Source organism: Lynx canadensis, chromosome A3, assembly GCF_007474595.2.
Source record: "Lynx canadensis isolate LIC74 chromosome A3, mLynCan4.pri.v2, whole genome shotgun sequence".
Classification (NCBI taxonomy): Eukaryota; Metazoa; Chordata; class Mammalia; order Carnivora; family Felidae; genus Lynx; species Lynx canadensis.
The window spans coordinates 13636034-13657602 of NC_044305.1; the positions used below are offsets into that span (position 1 = coordinate 13636034).

Below are 21569 nucleotides of genomic sequence, written 5' to 3' on the forward strand. Positions count from 1 at the left end.
CCATCTACCATCCATCCATCCATCCCCCATCTGACCATCCATCTGTCTATCCATCCATCCATCTACCCATCCATCCATCCATCCATCTATCCCCCATCTGACCATCCATCTCTCCATTTTTCCATCCGTCCATCCATCTACCATCCATCCATCCATGCCCCATCTGACCATCCGTCTCTCCATCCATCTACCCATCCGTCCATCCATCCATCCCCCATCTGACCATCCGTCTCTCCATCCATCTATCCATCCGTCCATCCATCCCCCATCTGACCATCCGTCTATCCATCCATCCGTCCATCCATCCATCTACCATCCGTCCACCCATCCATCCATCCCCCATCTGACCATCCGTCTCTCCATCCATCTATCCATCCGTCCATCCATCCATCTACCACCCGTCCATCCATCCATCCATCCATCATTCAACTTTCAATAATTGCTGTACCTGTGTCAGGCTCTTATGGGCACTGAGTATACCGAATGAGGAAGATGCTGTCCTTGACCACTGGGAGCCCTGAGTCCTCTAGAATTCAGGCTAACACACTTACCTTACAGACTGTGGCCTCCCAGTTTCCCTCAGACCCAGCCTTGGACATTTAGTCACAACAGCAGAAAAGTAGTTGACCACCTAGGTGGTTAATGTCAGGATTAAGGGGCAGGTCTGTGTCACCCAAACATCTTCCTGTGGGGATGGCTCGAAGTCTACTAAAGCCTATTAAAACAGACGTAATGGAGGCCTTAAGAAGAGTGGTCATAAAGTAGCGACACCCTACCCCACTTCAAAATGTAAACGTGGGTTTATTTAATGCCTTTTATCCGTCACAAAGTACCGCCGCCTCCCCAGGGTCCCCTCCCCCTAGAAAACAAGATGGCAGCATAAGGCACGTGCACTGTCCACATGACGTCAGGTTAGGTCCTTAAAAACAAAGATAAGCAACCGTCTTCCCATCAGCCCCGAATCGCCTCCCTCACCAATTGTTCAAGGAATGATTGTCCCCCCAAAGCACAACTTGGAGCCGAGAGCGCTTCAGTTAGAGCTGCACGGCCCCGCATGCCAGTTTAGAAAACCAAGCCCAGCCAACGACTAAGAAAACCGACAACACAGGCACGAGAGCGTAATACCGGAGTAGTGAGATCAGTCCATAAATTAAAAAGGAAAAGTAAAACCCAAGCCCGTCCCCCTCCTCACCGCCAGCCCTCCCCCAAATCAGCAATAAGTCGCTTTTGTTCCGTTGAGTCTTGTGGAAAAGCCCGGACTCCCAGCCAGCCCTTTCCTCCAAAGTTAAATATCCCAAAGCCCCTGCCGGGCACTCTGCGTCTCAGGACCCACGTGGACTGCAAGGACGGCTTCTGAGACGGTCGCCAGGCACGTCCCCTCGGCCGCGGGGCCCGCGCCCGGGGTCCGGCATCTGGCGAGGAGGCGGGGGAGGCGAGGGCCCCGGGTGGGTGAGAGGCACCCGGGGTGGCAGGTGGCGAGGCCGGGGGTCCTGCTATAGATACTCCAGCTCCAGGGCGTGCCGCAGCGCCTCCAGGTCGGCGTGGCAGGATATCCGCCAGAAGGGCATGTTGTGCTGGAACAGAAGGAACACAGGACGCCAGCCGCTGGGTTATGGCCCTGCCCGGCGCCTCCCGCCGGCCACCCCCTCCCTGTGCCCACAGCTGGAGCCCGATGAGAAGTCCACCCGTGTCAGCGTGGCCCGTGGGTGTTTCCCGAGCCAGGAGGCAGACCCCCTGTCTGGCCAGGGTCCACCGGTCCGGCCACACGTTCTCTGTTCCCCTCGGGGCCTGTGCTCCCTGGGACACTAACTGATGCTCTGCCCGGCGTGGCCTTCGGCGGTGCGCTGACCCGGAATGAAGTCACGCAGTGACAAAGCTGTCCTTCTTAGAACACTGGCCTCGATCCTGCTACTTCACGATCAGAGTCTCCACCGGGTGCTCCTGCGACTTTCACCCCTCCCTGACATGTGCTAATCTCCATCTAAACTGACCGAGCGGGTCCCAGCGAGACCGCCTGTGATACCCAGGCTTTTAAATAATAGTCTCTTAGGGGCGCCCGGGGGGCTCAGTCAGTGAAGCGTCCAACGTCGGTGCAGGTCATGATCTCACAGTTCATGGGTTCGAGCCCCGCGTCGGGCTCTGTGCCGACAGCTCAGAGCCTGGAGCCTGCTTTGGATTCTGTCTCTCTCTCTCTCTCTCTCTGCCCCTCCCCTGCTCGCACTCTCTCTCTCTGTCTCTCCAAAATGAATAAACGCTAAAACAAAATCAAATAATAGTCTCTTAAATCTACCGTTGCGGAGTCAGACCCTGGGCTAGTGCTCTGTGTTTACTGCTCCCTGAAGCCGCCCAAGCCAACAAAAAACCTGGAGGCAAAAACACAAGCACCTTTCGCAAGTGGGGGACGAGAAAGAAAAAAAATGGATTTAACCGAAGTTCAATCACCGGCAAGCCAGAACTAATTAGCATCATAATCACCATCACAGAATCATTAACATCTGTCCCGTGACAGGCACCGTGCTGAACGTGTCACACGCATCACCTCCTTGAACCAGGTCACTGATCTCCGAGAGAGGCACCCTGTCTTGTGTTACAGATGAGGAGACTGAGCCACAGAGATGTTATGTCAGGCTCGGAGGAGAAGGCCGGGAACGTTTTGATCGCTGGACAATTTAACCATTGGCTAAAGTTGTTGCCTGCCCAACACCCCTCTCCTTTCTTGCTTCCGGGACCCCGAATTTGGCAGCACTGTGCCCAGGCCTAGGGGATGAGTTATGATTTCTAAGCAAGCTGTGGCAACGCCAGGCCTTGTTTGCCAGTGATGTGTCCTGTATCCCTCCTGACTTGTGACCCACTGAAAGCCCAGGAGGAAGGGGCGAGGGGCTTCTGGGAAAGGTTTTCCTCCAGGATTAGAGGGCGGCACCGGAGAAGAGACTTTCCTCCTTACTTTCCCATCCTATTTGGATGGTGTCACGTTGGCATGTGATGTCTGGAGCTGTGGCAGCCATTTTGAGATCACGAGGCAACAAATCAGAAACGAAAAAAGCCAAAGATGGTTAGAAAGGCAGAGCAAGATGATAGATAGGGATGCTTGGCGAAAAACAAGCTGGGGCACATCTACTTCTAAGGTTGTTAGGTGAGCAAGTGTTTAGCTCGTCATTACATGGGCTTTCTGCTACCTGCAGCTAAGAGATTCTGAGCGTCCTCCAGACAGCCATTGGCCTCAAATTATTTACAAAGTGAACAGATGGTGCTTGATGAACATCTGGATGCCCCGAGTCCTGCCCTCTGAGATTCTACATCCACAGGCTAGAAACTATGCAGGCATCCTGTTGGGTCCTGGAACCCATCAAATCCTTCCCTGCCTCTGGGGACTCTGCACGTATCACTCTGTGAATTCTTTATATCATTGTTGATCTTTACCTTTCTCGACTGTGGCAGGCGGAATAATAGCCCCCAAAGATGTCCATCCAGGTCCCAATCCCCAGAACCCGTGAATATGTGACCTCACACGGCAAACGGGACTTTGCAGATGTGATTAAGTGAAGGATCTTGAGACGGGGAGAGCATCCCGAAGGCGGGGTCTCTGTCCACTGCTGTGCCCTCCCTGGAGCCTCCTGCAGGGGTGGTGCACGCACACACAGGGTTCTCGCTGGAGCCACAGATAAGAAATCCAGAGGCACGAAATGACCAAGATGGTTTTGTCTTGTGAGCACTGTGATGGAGATAGGGCAGGGAGGCAGGGCAGAGAGCAGCTGGGGGAGGACATCTATTCTGATAGCTGGGTCAGGAAAGGCCTCTCTAGGGAGTGACACTTAAGCAGGCAAGGATGTGCAAACCTGTGTGTTTGGGTAGTCGAGGCAGAAGACAAAGCCAGTGCAAAGGCCCTGAGGTGAGTTGGGGCTTGGAATGTCACGCCCACTACTGCATTGCGTGGCTCCTGGCACATCGTAGGTGCTCAAGAAACACACACAGAAGGAGTGAAGAGGAGGGAGGGGGGAAGTGGCAAGGTGAGTTTCTCTAAGTCCTCAGTGAACACATCCTTTTTTCTTTCCCTCAAAGGAAGCAGAACGCCACCCATCACGGGCAGCAGATACCATTTCTTTAATGCCTTCCTGTTGCCCCAGCTCCCCGACCCCCTCCTCACCTCAGCCAAACCTTCCCTTCTCTGCAAAGATGGATTTTGGTTCCTGCCCGGCCAATCCTGTCTCCCCTTAAAGAGTGTAATTCATTTTTCTGGGACGAAATGAGCAAAGGTGGAAGAGAACGTCTCGGCCACCTCGATCCCAGCCCTAGAGCGCAGGTGGATTTATCACTGGTGGAGAGGTGGAGACAAATGACCCACTAAAATGGAGATATTAACAACCCTGTCAGCCCGAACAGTCACAGCCCCTTGTCCGGTCGCCGTATTTCACGCTGCTCGGGTGTCCGGCAGCCTGGGCTAATGACTCCCATCCATCAGGCCGGGAGAGTGGCTGGTGCACAGCGTTGCTCGCTAATGGGCTGGGGCTGCTGCTTTAGACACTGGCGGAGGTTTTTGGGGGGGGAGCTCAGTATACAGGGGTGTGTGTGCCCTCTCTTGTCTGACCAGCTCGGAGGCGGGGGGGGGGGGGGAGTGCTCGAAACTCCTAGGTCCACCCCCTTCCCGCTTGGCATCTGGAGCAAAACACACATCCGCTGGCGTGTACAGCTGTGTGACCTTAGGTGCGTTCATTAACCTCTCTGGGTCTCAGATACGTCCTCTGTAAACTGAAGCCAACGATACCCACTTTGCAGGGAGGGTTGAGGATTAAGTAAAACGATGAGGTCAGTAATCAGGAGGAGTGGTTAAGGGCACGGGGTTAGGCCAGGCGCCCCGAGGTGCCGGTCACAGCCCTGCCACAGGCCCGTGGCGACGGAGACTGCCAGCGGCCTCCATCATCCGTTCCCCCCTTCTCTCGCAGAAGCTGCCTCCTTTTTTCTTAGCGGGGGACAGGGTGGCTGAGAACAAAGGCTGCATCTCCCAGCGGGCTCCGGAGCCAGGTGGGATCACGTGACTCAGATCTGGCCAATGGGACGCGAGCCGCGTGGGGTCCCCCGGGACCGCCCACGCCCTTCAGGGGAAGAGGCATCCTCCCCCTCTTCCTCCCCGGTCGCCGCAGTGTGGACGTGGGCGGTGGCAAGAGCAGCACCGGAAATGGCAGAGCAACAACACGGAAGGAGCCCGGGTCCCGGAAGCCTGTGGATGTTTTTACGGGACCGAGGGAGCGGCGTCTCTACTGTGTACCCTGCTGCCGGCCATCTCCGGCCACCCCAGCCCCGCTCCAGGCACGGGCCCTGCTGAGATGCTCCCGCCCAGTCCCTGCTGGGGACCCCCCACCCCCTCCTCCTCCGCAGGTCGCAGCAACGTGCTTCTCCCATGGGCTCGCAGCAAGCAAACGAGAGATTTGGGTGAGCTTTCACAATTATGTGCAAATGAGCATTCGTATTTTCTCTCTCTCCCCTGGCTCCCCCGGAGAGAGAAGCTCTCCTGAATTTCTAAAGGTTGTGTTATCTTTCCTCCCCCACCCCACTGCCGTGTGCAGAATACTGACAGAGCTTCGGGCTGGTGAGAACTCACTATGCATGGTTCCTCTGCTCAGCCCTGGGTGCAGATTCCCAGCAGCTGTCCCAGATAAGGAAAGGCAGCTCAGAGAGGGGGCGTCATCTGCCGAAGGCCACACAGCCGAAAACGGCAGAGCTCGGATTTAGGGTAGAATATGCACTCCCCGTCACAATCTTTCTGTGGGAGCAGGGCTGGCGGGAGGGTGAGGCCAGGGAGGTGCCTGGCCCAGCCTAGGAAGGTGAGCCCAGACTAGCTGTTCTCAAAGGAGGAAAAGCCTGCCCTCGAGGGGTCAGTGCGGAAGTTTCCGGAGGTGTGAATTTTGACCCCCCCTAATGGTCTGGGGGCACTGCGGGGGCGGGGGGCGGGGGCGCACGTGTCCGACCCCCTCTCACACACCTTGGACCTGACTTTCGAGATTTTCGAATGTGCTATCAGATATTCTAGCAAGGAGAAACCCGTACGTAATCACTGGACCCCACATTTTATAGGTCACATATAAACACAGAGTAGCTTGTGCATGCTCTCAAGCAAACCTGAATTTCCAGAAGTGCAATGGGTAAATCAAGGGAAACCTGTATTTTGTTCTATTCGGAATCTTTCCATGAGTTAGTTGCTCAGCAGTTTGGAGAAAGCACGTTAGGACAGCAGCACCCGACCTGGTTCGTGAACGGTCGAGACTGCACCCGTGTCCCTCTGCGTTTGCCGGGTCGCACCCACAGCCACGGCACTTACGGGCACAAGCATTGGGATTGTGTGCCCGAACATTTACATACCGAAGCACACGGTAAAGTGAGCACATAATAACTTGCCCTTTATTTCTGTCCGATGACATCGGACCTTGGCCTTTTGGACACTATGGTTATATCGTCCATTAGCATTTCATTTCTGGAGAGAAAGGGCTCATTTCAGAACATTTACTGCTTACTCTGTCCTAACAAACCCTCTCTGATTGTGAGAAGGCGGGAAAGTGTCAGGACCTCCACGGACGGCCCTGTCGTCCTCTGGGTGACGGCCGGATGGCAGGCAAGGGGTGCCAGGGGCCACAGGCCTAAGCTGGTTCTCCAGTCCAACTGGGATAGAAGCAAAACTTTATTTTGATCACCGTCACATGCTTAGGGCAGACTTCTCAGGTCTGAGCTTGGACAGAGGGCGCTAGAGACACTGACGGCGGATCGTCTCATCACACAGACCATGCTCTTGACCTGGCACAGCGTTTCTGGAACAGCACTCACGCGTGGTAATTCATGTGATTCACGCTACTGCTTTGGTCATTTCTTGTGTATCACCTCTATCACGATTGATTAGTTACTTAACATTTTTCTCTCTAAATGAATTCATTTTTAAAAAATTTATTTATCGGCGGGGGGGGGGGGGGCATGGGAGCAGAGGAGGGGCAGAGAGAGGAAGAGAGAGAGAATGCCAAGCGGGCTCTGCACTGTCAGCACACAGCCCGCCGTGGGACTCCATCCCATGTGGTATCATGACCTGAGCTGGAATCAAGTCGGATGCCCAACTGACTGAGCCACCCGGGCACCCCTAAATCAATCCATTTTTAAAGTTAAAGAAATCTGCTTTAAAAAGGAGAGCTCAGGGGGCGCCTGGGTGGCTCAGTCGGTTTGGCTCACGGCTGCCTTCCCTCTGAGATCTACTTGGCTCACTAGCTCTCCTCCTCTTGTCTTTGCTCTCCTGTCACCCCCAGCACGAGGCCTACCTTGACCACACTTGCAACCTGTCCCGCCCCCACGGTCCCTTGGTCCCTTCGCAGTCCCTGCTTTAGTCTTCTCCAAAGCTCTGGCCACCGCCTCACTCACATGCCTGCCCCCAGGCTGTGAGCTGAGGGAGGGGTGAGAGCCTGCCCCTTCTGCTCACTGCAGGCTCCCCAGCGACCGTGACAGCTGCGGGCACACGGTGGCGGTGGCGGAGGCCCAGCTAATGGAGCTTACGCACTAGCTGGAGGGTCCGCCTTCAAGCCACCCCTCACACAGGCCCCGAGGACCGAATATGGACGGGGCGGGGAGGTAGTTGCTGGACAGACCAGAGAGGTAGCTGATGAGGGAATTCTTCCCTCACAAGTGCGGCTGAAGCCCGAGGCCTAAAGGTGGAGTCCGGAGGGGCTGGGAAGGGGAGGAACCTTGCAGGTGGGGGTGGGGGTGGGGGGGCTTCTAGCTCCGCCCCCGGCCCCCTTTCCTGGGACCCCAGGGGCCCTCCCTCTCTTTTCAGGCTTTGTCCACTAAGACCCCGAACGTTTCTGCATTTCCTTGGAATCCGTCGCTGGGGAGGGAAGGGGGAAACCAGGTCCTCCCAATTAAGCTCTGTGACATTAACGATCCACTTCCCAGGCCTCTGGGTGGGGGGGCGGCAGGCTCTCTGGGATGCTGTTGACAGGTCCAGACCCAGGGCTTTGGCAGCTGTTTCTTTTCCAACAGCAGAGCTGCGGCCACCAGAGCCCCCTGCCCCTCTCCTCATGGGCCCGAGATCACAAATGCAGGATTTTCTTTTTCATTAGCTTAATGCTGTCTTTATTAACTGGGAAGGGTTCCTGGAACATATGATCAGTGAGTATGAAGTAAAGCGCACACACGTGCACCAGCCCCCCACCAGCCTGCCCTGACAGAGCGTCTCCGGGCTCCCGAGCAGTTGTCCCAGAAAAAATCCAGGGCTACCAGGGGCGGCAGCCAAAGGCACCGAGGGGGATTTGCAGAAGGAAATTACTCAGGATGCTTCTGCGATTGCAAACGGGAGGGGGCCTGGGAGCTAAGAGCCTGGGAAGGAGGGGACCCAGCCTTTGCCTGGGAAGTGGAGGAAATCTGGGTAAAGGGCCCTGCGGCCCGAGAGGCGGACGAGGTACCTTTTTTGCCCCCTGCTCCTCTTCGACGCCGTCACCGATCACGATGTAGACGGCTTTTCTGCCGAATCTCTGCATTATCCTCTCGAAACAGCTCTCCTTCCCTGCACGCACAGGAAGGAAAGAGAGAGAAGACGCTGGGGACCCCGGACTGTGGCGACTCGTAATCGCTAAGGAAGTGCTTGCAGCCGCGGCCACAGACTCGGGCCTCAGGGCGACTCCCCTGCCCGCGTCTTCCTTGCTACCCGGTGAGGACCACCTCTTTGTAGTTTCCTTCCGCCCAGCTGCGTGGGCAGCCGCAGCTGGACTCGGATCTTAGCTCATCCTGATGTGTGAGCAAGTGCAGGAAGAGTAACGAGAACATATCCCAAGCACTCCGCTGAGTGCTTCCTACAGCAGGATTTCCCAGCCTCGGCGGTGCTGGCATGTGGGGCTGGGTAACTCTGTGCTGGGGGTGCTGCCCCGATCGCTGTGATGTGTAGCAGCTTCCCCGGTAGCACCTCCTCCCGTTGGAAAACGAAAAATGTCTCCAGATGTTGCCAAATATCTCCTGGGAGGCAAACTGCTTCCCCCCCCCCCCCCCCGCTCCGTTTGGGAACCACTGACTTAACATTATTCATTTACTATGGTGGCAATCCTTATGAAATTGCAATCAATAGAATTCCCATTTTAGAGATGAAGAAACTGAGGCCCGTGAAGTGCCTTGAAAAGGACTGGAGGAGTAGTGCCAGTAGTAGCGATAACAACAACAATAATAATAATAATAAAACAACTGTCATGTTTGAGCACTTGTGCTCTGCGGGGAACTGTTGGATGTTGTGCACGCACGATTCCCCTTTGTCCTATGCTGAGAGGTATTTTGATCATCCAGTTTTTTACAGACAGAGAAGTTGAGGCACAGAGAGGTCAAGTCACTTGCCTGGGACACCCAGCTAGCAAGCACACAGTCCGGAATTTGAACCCAGGCTGCCTGCCCCAGTTGCTTGAGCTCCGAGCCGCTCTCTTATCCTGCTCTAGGTAGGACTCAGCTCTGCGGCAGACCGTTAATCCCTCTGTGCCTGCTTTCTCCTCTGTGGGAGCAGAGGCCGGGTGCCGAGCTGTGAATCACAACTGTGAGTTAACAGAATGACGTTACCACCGTGCAGCGCCTCTCCCGACAGCAGGTGGAGCCCATTCTCCACCCCGCTGATACTGGGTCGACACCCGAATGCTCGGGACCTGCCACGGGAAATGCGTGTGGGTGGTGTGGCTTGGCCCCCTTCACGTCTGCCAACGGTCATGAGACGAACGTACCCCTGATGGCCGCTGGTCCCACAGTGAGGGCGCATATGGAACAGAGCGGAACCTGGAGGCAAGCTTAGTGGGGCCGCAGCAGACGCCCCAGACCCATGAGTGAGAAATCCACACTGCGAGCCCCTGAGCGTTTGTTATGCGGCATCATCAGAGCAGAAACCTGACCGCTGGGAAAAAATAATGCTTTTCAAGTTAAAACAGGGAGCTGGAGGCCACATTTCTGTGCGGTCCCCACCTGGATCACCCTCAGCTCGTTGACCTTCAGGCTCCCCAGGTGGGAAGCAAGTGGCTAAAACATTTCCCCGATGGGATTTAATGCCTCTGACGTGGAAACAGAGTTGATGGGCGGGACAAACATTTTAGACGCGTCTGGGTCACAGATTCCTTTTGTGCAAAATCTACAGGAAAAAGATGCTGTTACATGAAACCTGGCTTTAAAACTTTGCTCATCTGGCCACTGGCTGGATCGTTTGTTCATGAATCGTCTCTTGACATGCGCTACCCTGGACCAGAATTTCTCAAATACTCCAGAACTACCATTAACAGTTAGGACCAAATCTGGGAATCACTGTTCGGTAATCTTGAAAAAAATCAACTCACACTTCTATTTTTACTTAAACGAATTCATTTAAATACAGAATGGAATCACCACACACGCACACACACACACACACACACACATTTTTTTTTACAGTTGAATTGTGCCTTTAGCATTCTTTTTTTGAAGTTGATATTTCTTTTATCATTTACAAATACATAGTATATATATATTTTTAAATTAAAATCCATGTTAGTTAACATATAGTGTAATAATGGTTTCAGGAGTAGAATGTAGCGATTCATCACTTACATATAACACCCAGTGCTCATCCCAGCAAGCACCCTCCTCAATGCCCTTCACCCGTTTAGCCCATCTCCCCACCTAGCTCCCTTCCAGAAACCCTCAGTTTGTTCTCTGTATTTAAGAATGGCTTTCAGTTTGCCTCCCTCTCTGCTTTTTATCTTATTTTTCCTTCCCTTCCCCTATGTTTTGTTTCTTAAATTCCACATATGAGTGAAATCATATGGTATTTGTCTTTCTCTGACTTATTTCGCTTAGCATAATACATCCTAGTTCCACCTACATAGTTGCAAATGGCAAGATTTCATTCTTTTTGATAGCTGAGTAATATTCCAGTGTGTGTGTGTGTGTGTGTGTGTGTGTGTGTGTACACATACACTCCATTATATATATACACACCACGTCTTCTTTATTCATTCACCAGTCAATGGACATTGACTTTGGCTATTGTCGATACTGCTGCTATAAACATTGGGGTGCACGTGCCCCTCTGAATCAGCGTTTTCGTGTCCTTTGGATAAATACCTAGTAGTGCAACTGCTGGGTCATAGGGTAGTTCTGTTTTTAATTTTTCAGCTGCATTATTTTGCAACAGCCAAAACATGGAAGCAACCAAGCGTCCGTTGACAAGTGAGTAGATACAAAAAATGTCATATGTACATGGAATGGATTACGGACTATTAGCCTTAAGAAGGAAGGGAATCTGACACCTACCACCACATGGAAATGACCCTTGAGGACAGTATGCTAAGTGAAACAAGCCAATCACAAAAAGACAAGTAGTATGTGATTCCACTTATACGAGGAGTCACATTCGCAGAGACAGAAAGTAGAAGGGTGGTCGCCAGGGGCTGAGAGCAGGGAGGACTGGGGAGTTGCTGTTTAATGCAGATCGGGCTTTGGTTCTACAAGATGGAAAGGGTTCTGGAGATGGATGGTGGGGACGGTTACACAACAATGTGAATGTGGTTAATACCACTGAACTGCACCCTTAAAAATGGTTAAGATAGTAAATTGTATGTGTATTTTCCCATAATTAAAGATAAAAATATTTTATTTCATTTTATTTTTTTTAATGTTTATTTAGTTTTGAGAGAGAGAGCGAGAGCGAGCATGAGCAGGGGAGGGGTAGAGAGAGGGAGACACAGAATCCGAAGCAGGCTCCCGGCTCTGAGCGGTCAGCAGAGAGCCCGACGCGGGGCTTGAACCCACGGACCATGAGATCACAACCTGAACCGAAGTCGGACGCTTAACCGCCTGAGCGACCCTGGCACCTCATGATAAAAAATATCTTAAAACGAGGTTCTAACTAAGCCGCAAAGGCACACGAGTAGACTGTGCAGAAAGAAAATGACAGGCTCACCAGGTCCCGTTGCAGAGGCTCTAATGGCCACCCGGGGCCTGATGTCCAGGTAACGTTCAGATCTAGAACTCCACTAAAGGCAAAAACTGCTCTGGGAAAATTGCTTCCGAAGTATACTATAATTTTTTTTTTTTTCCACAGAAGAAAACAAGGGTAAAGATTTCTAATTAAAAACGTCTTGGGGTGCCTGGGTGGCTCAGTTAAGAGTCTGACTTGATTTCAGCTCTGGTCATAATCTCATGGTTCATGAGATTAAGCTCCATGTGGGGCTCTTTGCTGTGACTCACACACATGTGCACGCTCTCTCTCTCAAAATAAATAAACTTAAAAAAAAGTCTGAACTAACTAGATTTATTTTGTATTATTATACAGTTTTAGGTCATGTAAGAAGACCCCCCTCCCCAAGAAAACCAATATGACTTGCCCTGATGATAAATGATGCTGTTAATTTCTAGTTATTAAATTCTTTTATCTGATGGAAGCTCTAAGCCTAAGGCTTGTTCTCTGTTAATAATGGAGATTTTCAAGTCTTTTATTTTTATTTTAATTAAATTAAAAAAAGATTTTTTTAACATTTATTTTTGAGAGAGAGAGAGAGAGAGAGAGAGAGGGAGAGCGAGCGCATGTGCATGCTAGTGGGGGAGGGGCAGAGAGAGAGGGAGACAGAATCCGAAGCAGGCTCCAGGCTCTGAGCCGTCATCACAGAGTCTGACGTGGGGCTCGAACTCAAGGACCATGAGATCATGAGCTGAACCAGAGGAGGATGCCCAACCGAGTGAGCCACCCAGGTGCCCCAGAGATTTTCAAGTATTAAGAGAGGTGTTAAAGCAGGAGAACACTAAATTGAGACTCTCTCCTGAAAAGAGAATTAAAAAAAAACCCAAACATTTTCTGTGTGGTTCAAGGTTAGATTTAGGATTATTTGGTGACTTGTAACCACCTAGAATTAAAATCACAGCCTGTGCCATGCTGTGATGAGGACTGTTTCCCTCTTCTTAGTAACATAATTCCATGACTTTTACCTGGGGTCATGGCGCTTAGCTATGGACTACATTTCCCAGCCTCCCTTGCAAACAGTCATGGCCATGTGACTAAGCTGGGGCCAACAGGAGGTGAGTAGAAGTACAGTGTATCTCTTTCCTTTCTCTCTGCCCCCCCCCCCCCCCCAAGCCAGAATGACAATGTGGTAGGATTCTGATTTGACCACACACATGAGAATAAACCCACGGGGGATGGTGGAAAAATAAGATGGGAACGACCTGGGATTCTGGGTGAGTTTCAGGACAGAGCTGCCCCACTAGACTGGATCACTCGTCTCTGGTCTGTTGACACGTGAGGGAGAAATACGCTTTGATTCTGAAGTCAGCCCGTGTATTGGGGGGTGTATTCGTTACAGCAGCTTTGCAGGTATCCTAACTAACACACACACTTTAGAATATGGTCCTAACCAACTCCTTTGGAGGCTGAGGTTGAAGCGCGTGGTTTGTGGGATTGTTCTGGGGATCTGAGTCATGGCCCTGGACAAGAAAGTTCTTTAGCTTTCCTAATGCCGTTTTCCTTAAGCCTTTCACACGAGGGATGGAGAGCTAACCTCACCCACCCTCTGTGCATCACCCCGAGGTCTGGGTTCTCCCTACCTGTCTTGGTTGCACTGTAGATGTTCTCAATAGGAAACACGGAGCCCAGTCCATACAGCAGGACTTTGGCCAGGGCAGGAATTAGTTGAGTGGTGGTGACCAGCACGTTGACACAATTGGGCCTGAGGACGGAGAAAAAGACCGTGGGTCAGAACACCAAGGTAGAGCCGGGCCGGGCCTGGTCACCCAGCAGCCTGAGCCTGGAGTCGGCAGGCATTCTGGTGGGGTTTGGGAGCTCTGGCTAAGTCATGTTCAGGTGAGAGTGGGGCCCAAAGATCTTTCAGCTGTTCCTCTCCTTTAAGCCCGGGGCTGCCTGGCACACTGAAACACGAGTGCAATACTTTTATTTAGAAAAACGTGTCCTGCGGGGCCCGCACTTGAGCAGCTGCAGCTGCCTATCGGTGATGTAGAGTAATGTGGATCAGGTGTAGGACAACAGGGAGTGGTGAGGGCTGGGGCGAACTGGGGAGCACCTACCAGTTCTGAGATTTTTACAGAATCCAGAAACCGGGAGCCATGGATTACTTTCCCATCTTGGGGCCAGAGTGCGCGTCAAACTAGACGCATCAGCGGGATGAAGCCAGCGGCCATTTTGTGACCATTCGTGTGTGGCGTCGTGGGATTCTGGGATGCTATAGCACAGACGGTAATTTGTCCTCTGGCCCAGGTGATCTTATTTAGGAGCAAGAGGCAACTTACTGGGAGGCCCAGAATGAAACTGGACGCTCCGTACCTCGTAAGGGCCAGATGATCTGCGGTCTACTATAAGATGGTTTTTAGAGGGTGTTGTGACTGGTGGGTGTTGTGGGCAAGAGTGGATGGGACAACGTGGACCTATGTACAAATGTTCGGGCTCTGCTGGACCCTGGTAGGTCTCCGTAGCCATCTGCTCAGCTACGGTACAAGGTGTCCCTGGTGTCTGATAATACCTCCGCTTTGTCAAATGTCTGGAAAGCCTGCAGATGAGAATTTGGAGAGTCCAGTTCTCCCAAGTGTGGAAACGGAGGAGCCACCACCCTCAAATCGGGGAACGTTCAGGGGCGCAAAGGAAAAAGGGGGCTCCCACCTACCGGGAATTGATGAGGTTGAGCGCCTTTAGAGAGTGGGTCAGCCAGAGGTCGGTCAGAGCCTCCAGCTCGGCTCTGAGCTGTAGCCAAGTCTCTCTTTTGGGAGCTCCTATCAAGCCTATGGACAAGGGAAAAAAAGATGGGCTAGTTATTATTTTAGAAGTCTGGGCGGTAGTGGTTAGGGAAGGGGAGTGTAGCTACTGGTTCTCTGGGTTTCAAATCAGATGACACCCAAGATCAACTTTAATCCAGTGATTTTAATCTTATTTTGGGATTGATGGGTCAATCAACCCATCTACTGATTGATCCATTCATCCACCCATCCGCCCTCCCATCCTTCCAGCCCTCCCTCTGCCCACCCGTCCATCCATCCGTCCATCCATCCCTCTGTCCATCCGTCCATCCATCCCTCTGTCCATCCATCCATCCATCCCTCTGTCCATCCGTCCATCCATCCCTCTGTCCATCCATCCATCCATCCCTCTGTCCATCCATCTATCCATCCATCCATCCCTCTGTCCATCCATCCATCCATCCATCCCTCTGTCCATCCATCCATCATCCATCCCTCTGTCCATCCATCCATCTATCCATCCATCCATCCCTCTGTCCATCCATCCATCCATCCCTCTGTCCATCCATCCATCCATCCATCCATCCATCCATCCATCCATCCCTCTGTCCATCCATCCATCCATCCCTCTGTCCATCCACCCATCTATCCATCCATCCATCCCTCTGTCCATCCATCCATCCATCCCTCTGTCCATCCATCCATCCATCCATCCATCTAACCAAGACTTCAGGAGTGCCCTCTGTGTGCTCAGTATTGTAATAGGCACTGCATACACAGATGAACAAAAAATGCAGATGATTGAGTTCATACTGTTATTAGTGGAGACAAAAAATGGATAAGGAAATAAAAAGGACTAACATTTATTGAGTGCTTACTATGTGTAGGGTCCTGGGCTCTTAACATGATTTATTTCGTTCATCTTCACAGTGACCCTAGAGGGGGACCCTCTTTTTATTTATTTTTAATGGAGATATAATTGGCATATAACATTGTGTAAATCAGGTAAAGAAACTGAGGCTGCGTGAGGTTGACGGACTTGCTCACCGCAGGGAGGACATAATGGAGACAGGTTTGGCAGCCAGGCGGCAGACCTCCAGAGCCCACCCTACGGTGTTTCTAAACCTGATCATCATCCTGTCAGTCGTCGAGGCCCTTAAGATGAAGTTCAGACTCCACGGTCCACGTGCCTGCGAGGTTGCCAATCTCCCCTCTCGCCATTGCCCTGACGTCCTTCCATTCCCATCCCGGTGGCCTCCTCTTTGTCCCCTGGAACATCAAGTCTGTTCCTGTCTCAGGACCTTTGCACACCTCGTTTCAGAACCTGGACCACACCTTCCCTTTTTGCATAAATACTTCACACTCATTTCCAGCGTCCTTTCTTCTGGAAGGCTTATCCCGGTCAGCTCTATGTTATACTCTGCCAACACACTGTACTTCTTCTTTACAGCACTTGGCACAGGTATAATTCGAGACGCATCTGTGTGATTACGTGTTCCACGTCTGCTTCAGCCATTATGCCGTCTGCTCCGTGAGGGCAGGGACCAAGCCGGCTTTGTTCACCACCATGGTACCAGCCCCTGGGAGGTACTGTATGGCAGGGGCTGGTGCATGGTTGATGCTGAACCAGGGAGAATGCACTCAGTGGGACAGGAATGCTTCAGGTGGCCCCTGGCTTTCCTTTCTCTCTGTACCTTCCCCACGGCCCCTTAGCTGGGGCACTTGATAACAATGCAAACTCTCAGGGGCGCGGTGCCGAATGTTTCGCAAGAGGCTTCCCCCGGGTGCTGCCATGGGTAGCCAGCCCGTCAACCACTCCGACTTGGCACCTGCTAGGAAGCATGCTTCGAGCTTCTGTCTGCCTGCCCCCTACCTGGGGCTTTGCCTCAGACTTGCTCTCCTTCCCCGGACACGTGTGATATTTAAGAAGTGCTCACGGTGCGGCGGCCCTGTTCTGAGTGTCTCCCGCGTGTGAATTCACACGATCCTGACATTTATCCCATGAGTTGGGCCGCGTCATTATTCCCATCTTACACATGAGGAAACTGAGTCACAGAGGGGTTAAGTAACCTGCTGGGGGGTACAACAGGATGTGGTAGAGGGAGGTGTGAAATCAGGCAAAGGCCTCTCTCTGAACCCAGCCCCTGCCTCCTGGAGGCTGACTGGTTAATCTTTTTTTTAATGTTTATTTATTTTTGAGATGGGGGGCAGGGAGGAAGCAGAGAGAGAGGGAGGCACAGAATCCAAGCAGGCTCTAGGCTCTGAGCTGTCAGCACGGAGCCCGAGACGGGGGCTCGAACTCAGGAACCGCAAAATCATGATCTGAGCTGAAGTCGGATGCTGAATGGACTGAGCCCCCCAGGTGCCCCTTGTTAAGCATTTTCTATCTTCACCCTGTATCTTGCAGATGTCTCTTTTCTGAGCACAACTTCCAAAACCCTTGGGCTCCTGGGTGTGTGGTGAGCCCCAGACTGGGGGCTGCAGCCCTCCCCAGGCTAGTTCTGTGATGCGGGAACAGCTGGGAGAGGTGAGGGGGAGTACCATGCAGAGACTGGAGGTGGGTGGGGGGAGGAAGGGAAGGGCTGCCCATGGTGGCCCCTACTGGCCGACTCCACCCGTCTCCCCTATTCCAAGCACACCTGCTCCCCTCTTCTCTCCACGTAGGGGTGGGTGAGCAAGAGGGCTGACTCTGCCGCTCTCTGCTTCCCTCTCACAGTCCACACACTTGGGTGTGAGAGGCCACGGAGTGTGGGCAGAGGTGGTGAGGCAGTTGGTCTGGCACTCCGTTGTGGTGGCTCTGCCACTTGGGCTGTGTGACGCTGGGCAGGTTACTTAACGTCTCTGATCTCAGTTTCCACCTTTACACAACATGGAGGACAAAAGCACTTACCTTATGGGGGTCTCGTAAAGAGCAAATAAGATATTAGATGACAAGCCCTCATCACAGAGCCTGGCATACAGTAAGCGCTCAGGACGAGACAGAAAATCCGTCCCAAAAAACCGACAGTCCGTCTGGAGAAAGCAGAAGGCAGAGAGGAATTCGAAAAACTCCCAAGCAAAACTGAAAGGAACTAAGGACAAATGCTCCCATTTTCCGAGTGCCCCCTATCTAACAGGCACAGAGTCATGACTTTCGTGCCCATTAACAACAGACGTTCCCATAACCCAGGGAGACAGAATTAGTTTTATCCCCGGTTCTCAGATTTAGATGCCAAGGCTCAGGGAGGTAGCTAGAAAGTGGAGGCATTGGGACGCGAAGCAGGTCCTGTGCAGTTTGAGACCCTAAATTCTTTCCGGGACTCTTTCTGGGGCTGGGGGAGGGGGCCCTAGACACTCTGGGGGCCACGGGGTATATGGCAACACTATCGGCTGCCTGCTCAGACCTCTTCCCTTTATGGGCCAGCGGTTGGTTCCACACACTGTGACAATCGAAACGCCCCCGAATGCCTTCTTGGGGAGAGGCAGCATCACCTCCTGTTAAGAGCTACTGGCCTAGAGAGTTCTAGAAATAGTGATCTAGCGCTTGCCCAAAGCCGCGTCCAGACTTCTTGTTCAGTGTGATAACCAATGGTCTCTTGCTACCGACCCTGGTGGCTGTCCCCTTGCCTGCACACCTGAGCCCGAATTCTGTGATTCCGACCCAGGCTGCAGCCACGAAAGTCAGAACCGGGGGCACCTGGTGGCTCAGTCGGTTCAGCGTCCAACTCTTGACTCTGGCTCGAGTCATGACGTCAGGCCGTGAGATGGAACCCGGAGTCGGGACCTCCTTGGGATTCTCTCTCTCTCTTTCTCTCTCAACAAGGAAAGAAAACCAGACCTGGAAATGCCTCCGGTGGTTCCAATATGAGAACCAGTGGCCTCCAGTCCGTCTCCAGCTTCAATGTTTCCACAAATTACGTGGGGATCTTGTTCAAAATGCAGATTCTGACTCAGTCGCCTAGAGTAGGGCCCGAGAGTCTGACGTCCAAGGTGACCGGCCGTCTGAGCCGCAAGCGCCAAGCCACAGGCCCTCCAGCTCCAGCGAGTGACAAGTGTCGCCCGGAGGGCGTGATGGAAGCAGCGGGCCGGCCCACCCCAGCCTCAGACTCGGCAGGTCCGAGGAGGGCCCGAGACGCTGAGGTCCAGCACGTCTCCGGGTGCTGCTGGTGCGGGGACCACACTTGGTGACGACGTGCGGTGAGGCTACCCCACCCCCACCCCCAGTGGTCATGTGATCCTGGGCAGGCGGTGTCATCTGTTCTCAGCTTCCTCCCCGTCAAGGTGAGATGTAGTGTCCTCTCCCGGGGCGCCCCCCCCCCCCGCAGAACGCACTAGGGAGGCCGCGTTCACACGCAAGGGGCCGCGGCCGTCCTTGACCCTGCCTGGGCCCTGGCCGCGGCCTGAGCACGGGCAGAACCCCCCTTTCCCCCCCTCCCCCCCCCTCCCCCCCCCAGCCCCGCACGGCGCGGCCGGCCCTCCCCCGGCCCACTCACCACCGACGTTGTTCTTGTACGTGTTGTACATCTCCTTCACCCGCCGGTAGCGGAAGGCCAGCTTCCTCATCCAGTCCACGCCGCCGTGGACGCCGGAGCCCAGGCACAGGTTGGCTCCCGGGGCCGAACTGTGGAAGCCGTCGGCGGAGAAGTTGTACGTGCTGCGAGAGGGGGCGAGAGACGCGGTCAGTGTGCGGGGGGGGGGGGGGGTTCCTGGCCGGAGACCGCGGGCCCCACGGCCCCCCGAGGCCCCTGCGTGCAGTGGCCACGCTAGGAAAAGCCCCCCTCCCCCCTTCTGAAGGGAAGTCCAAACTATGGTTGTGGCCGGTTCATCCTGAGAGAAGAGTCTGGAAGAAAACACGTTAGCTCCCGCTACTCCGATCCCCAAATCTGTGCTGTCTCGCGCCCCCTGTAAGGCCCGGCTGCTGACCCCTCCTTCCCACTCTGGGAGCATCTCCCTGTCTTTCCAGGGAAGTACCATATTCTAGTTTTTTTTAAATTTATTTTTATTTTTGAGAGAGCGTGTGAACAGGGGAGGAACAGAGAGAGGAGACACAGAATCCCAAGCAGGGTCCAGGCTCTGAGCTGTCAGCACAGAGCCCGACGCGGGGCTCGAACTCACGGACTGCAAGATCATGACCTGAGCCGAAGTCAGACGCTACACCAAATGAGCCACCCAGGCGCCCTTTAGTTTTTTTGGGTTTGTTAAATTAGGCAGAGTCGATTGCTGGCTTTGCAGATGCGATCCTCTGCTCGGAATGAAACATATGCTGGCCTAGCGAGTTCCACGTGTGGACGGGGGAGGAGCCAGGGTGTCACAGAAAGTTAAGGACAGAAGTGGCAGCTGGGAGCCCAGACGGGAAAGCGGGGGCCGCTCCCCACCTGCAGCAACGAGCACGTGAGGACGAAAACCCCCGTCTTCTCTCCCTCTGTCAGAAGCTCTGCTGGAGGTTTGCAAAATCATACCATCGCAGGGAAAAACCACAGCGTGACAAGGGACACGTGTATAGTATGACCCAAAGCTTAAAAAATGAGTCTCTTTCTAGAAAAGAAAGAACAGGTCAGTGTGACGCCACAGCTGTCTCAGGCTGTGCGTTTGGCTGACGTTTCTCCTCTTTGCACTATGTTGCCGTTTCTAGATTTTCTGTGATGAGCTGAAGAGCGGAGAGAGAAAGGTATTTTATTTTTTAGCAAGACGCGCTGCGGCACGGGTGAGGCGACACTTGGAAACCGTATCTTGCGCACGTCTGGTACTTCAATGCCGCTGCTGCGGCGGAGGTCAAAGGGCATTTGAAGAGCACGAGGGGCCGGGTCGTTCTCCCTGTGGGGCGTCTGCGGTGTGCACAGCCAGAGCATGGCGCGATGTCACATGCTGCTGTTCTGTGCCTGGGGCTCAGCCTTCCTTGAGCGGAAGCCTGTGGAAGCCACAGAAACGCCTGGGATGAACGTCTCGGACTCATCAGCTAATTTCACCTTGGGGACTTCCTGGGGCACGCGGGCCAGGCGACTTAATCCAAAAGGCCTCGAATATAGACTCTGGCGTTCTCCACAGCACACTGTGTGAAAAGCCAGAAAGAGACAGTGCCCACAGGTTCATATAAACACACCCACCCACACACACACACACACACCTGTGTCATTTGTCACGGACATTTCTGCGAGTGTGACTGTGCGTAACATTGGAAGCAAGGAAGTCATGATGTCAGGAAGCGGTTGGTTCGAGACGGTGAGAATACGGGTGAGTATAGTTCCTTCTCAAATGTACAAAAGCCCGTGGAGAACATGGTCCGACCTAATAACCCGTTCGGACAAAAATGTTCTCTTTCCCACGAAAGATGTGAATGGCTTCATTACACAGACATGTTTGTTGCTTCTTCTCCCTTTCAGCCCCCCTTGGGTGGTGATGCCCAGGGGTTAAAGATGAGTGAAATACACCCAACTGGCAAAAGGGGGCCAACAACATCCAACCACGGGAGCAGGGGAGCCACGTGTCGGGGACTCACTCGTGCGGGGTGCTTTTCCAGCACGCAGGCAAGCCGGTGAGAAGCGGGAGAAATGACTTTACCCCGTCACATCCCCTCGTTTCCAGAAGCCACCCTTCAATTGCCACGTGGTCCTTCCTCTTCTTTACTGCAAACATTCCCTTCTTGCTAGATAATTCCTCCTTCTTCTTTCTCAGAAACGTTATTTTCCGCCAACCTCATTTCCATTTTCTTTTTTTTTTTTTTTTTAAATTCTTTGTAACATTTATTTATTTTTTTTTTTATAAATTTTTTTTTTTCAACGTTTATTTATTTTTGGGACAGAGAGAGACAGAGCATGAACGGGGGAGGGGCAGAGAGAGAGGGAGACACAGAATCGGAAACAGGCTCCAGGCTCCGAGCCATCAGCCCAGAG

At 53.1% G+C, this 21569-nt stretch overlaps 1 protein-coding gene across 1 annotated transcript in view; it reads right to left on the bottom strand.

The window, feature by feature from the left end:
• Nucleotides 1-706: 706 nt before the first annotated feature.
• EYA2 (EYA transcriptional coactivator and phosphatase 2) overlaps nt 707-21569 on the bottom strand; it is an 89507-nt gene continuing 68644 nt past the window's right edge. The window contains exons 6-10 of the mRNA XM_032592732.1: nt 19173-19333; nt 14631-14745; nt 13561-13682; nt 8430-8530; nt 707-1574 (exon numbers count right to left, since the gene is read on the bottom strand). Of these exons, the coding sequence (XP_032448623.1) occupies nt 1494-1574; nt 8430-8530; nt 13561-13682; nt 14631-14745; nt 19173-19333 (580 nt within the window). The 3' untranslated portion in view covers nt 707-1493. The remainder of the gene's footprint in view (nt 1575-8429; nt 8531-13560; nt 13683-14630; nt 14746-19172; nt 19334-21569) is intronic.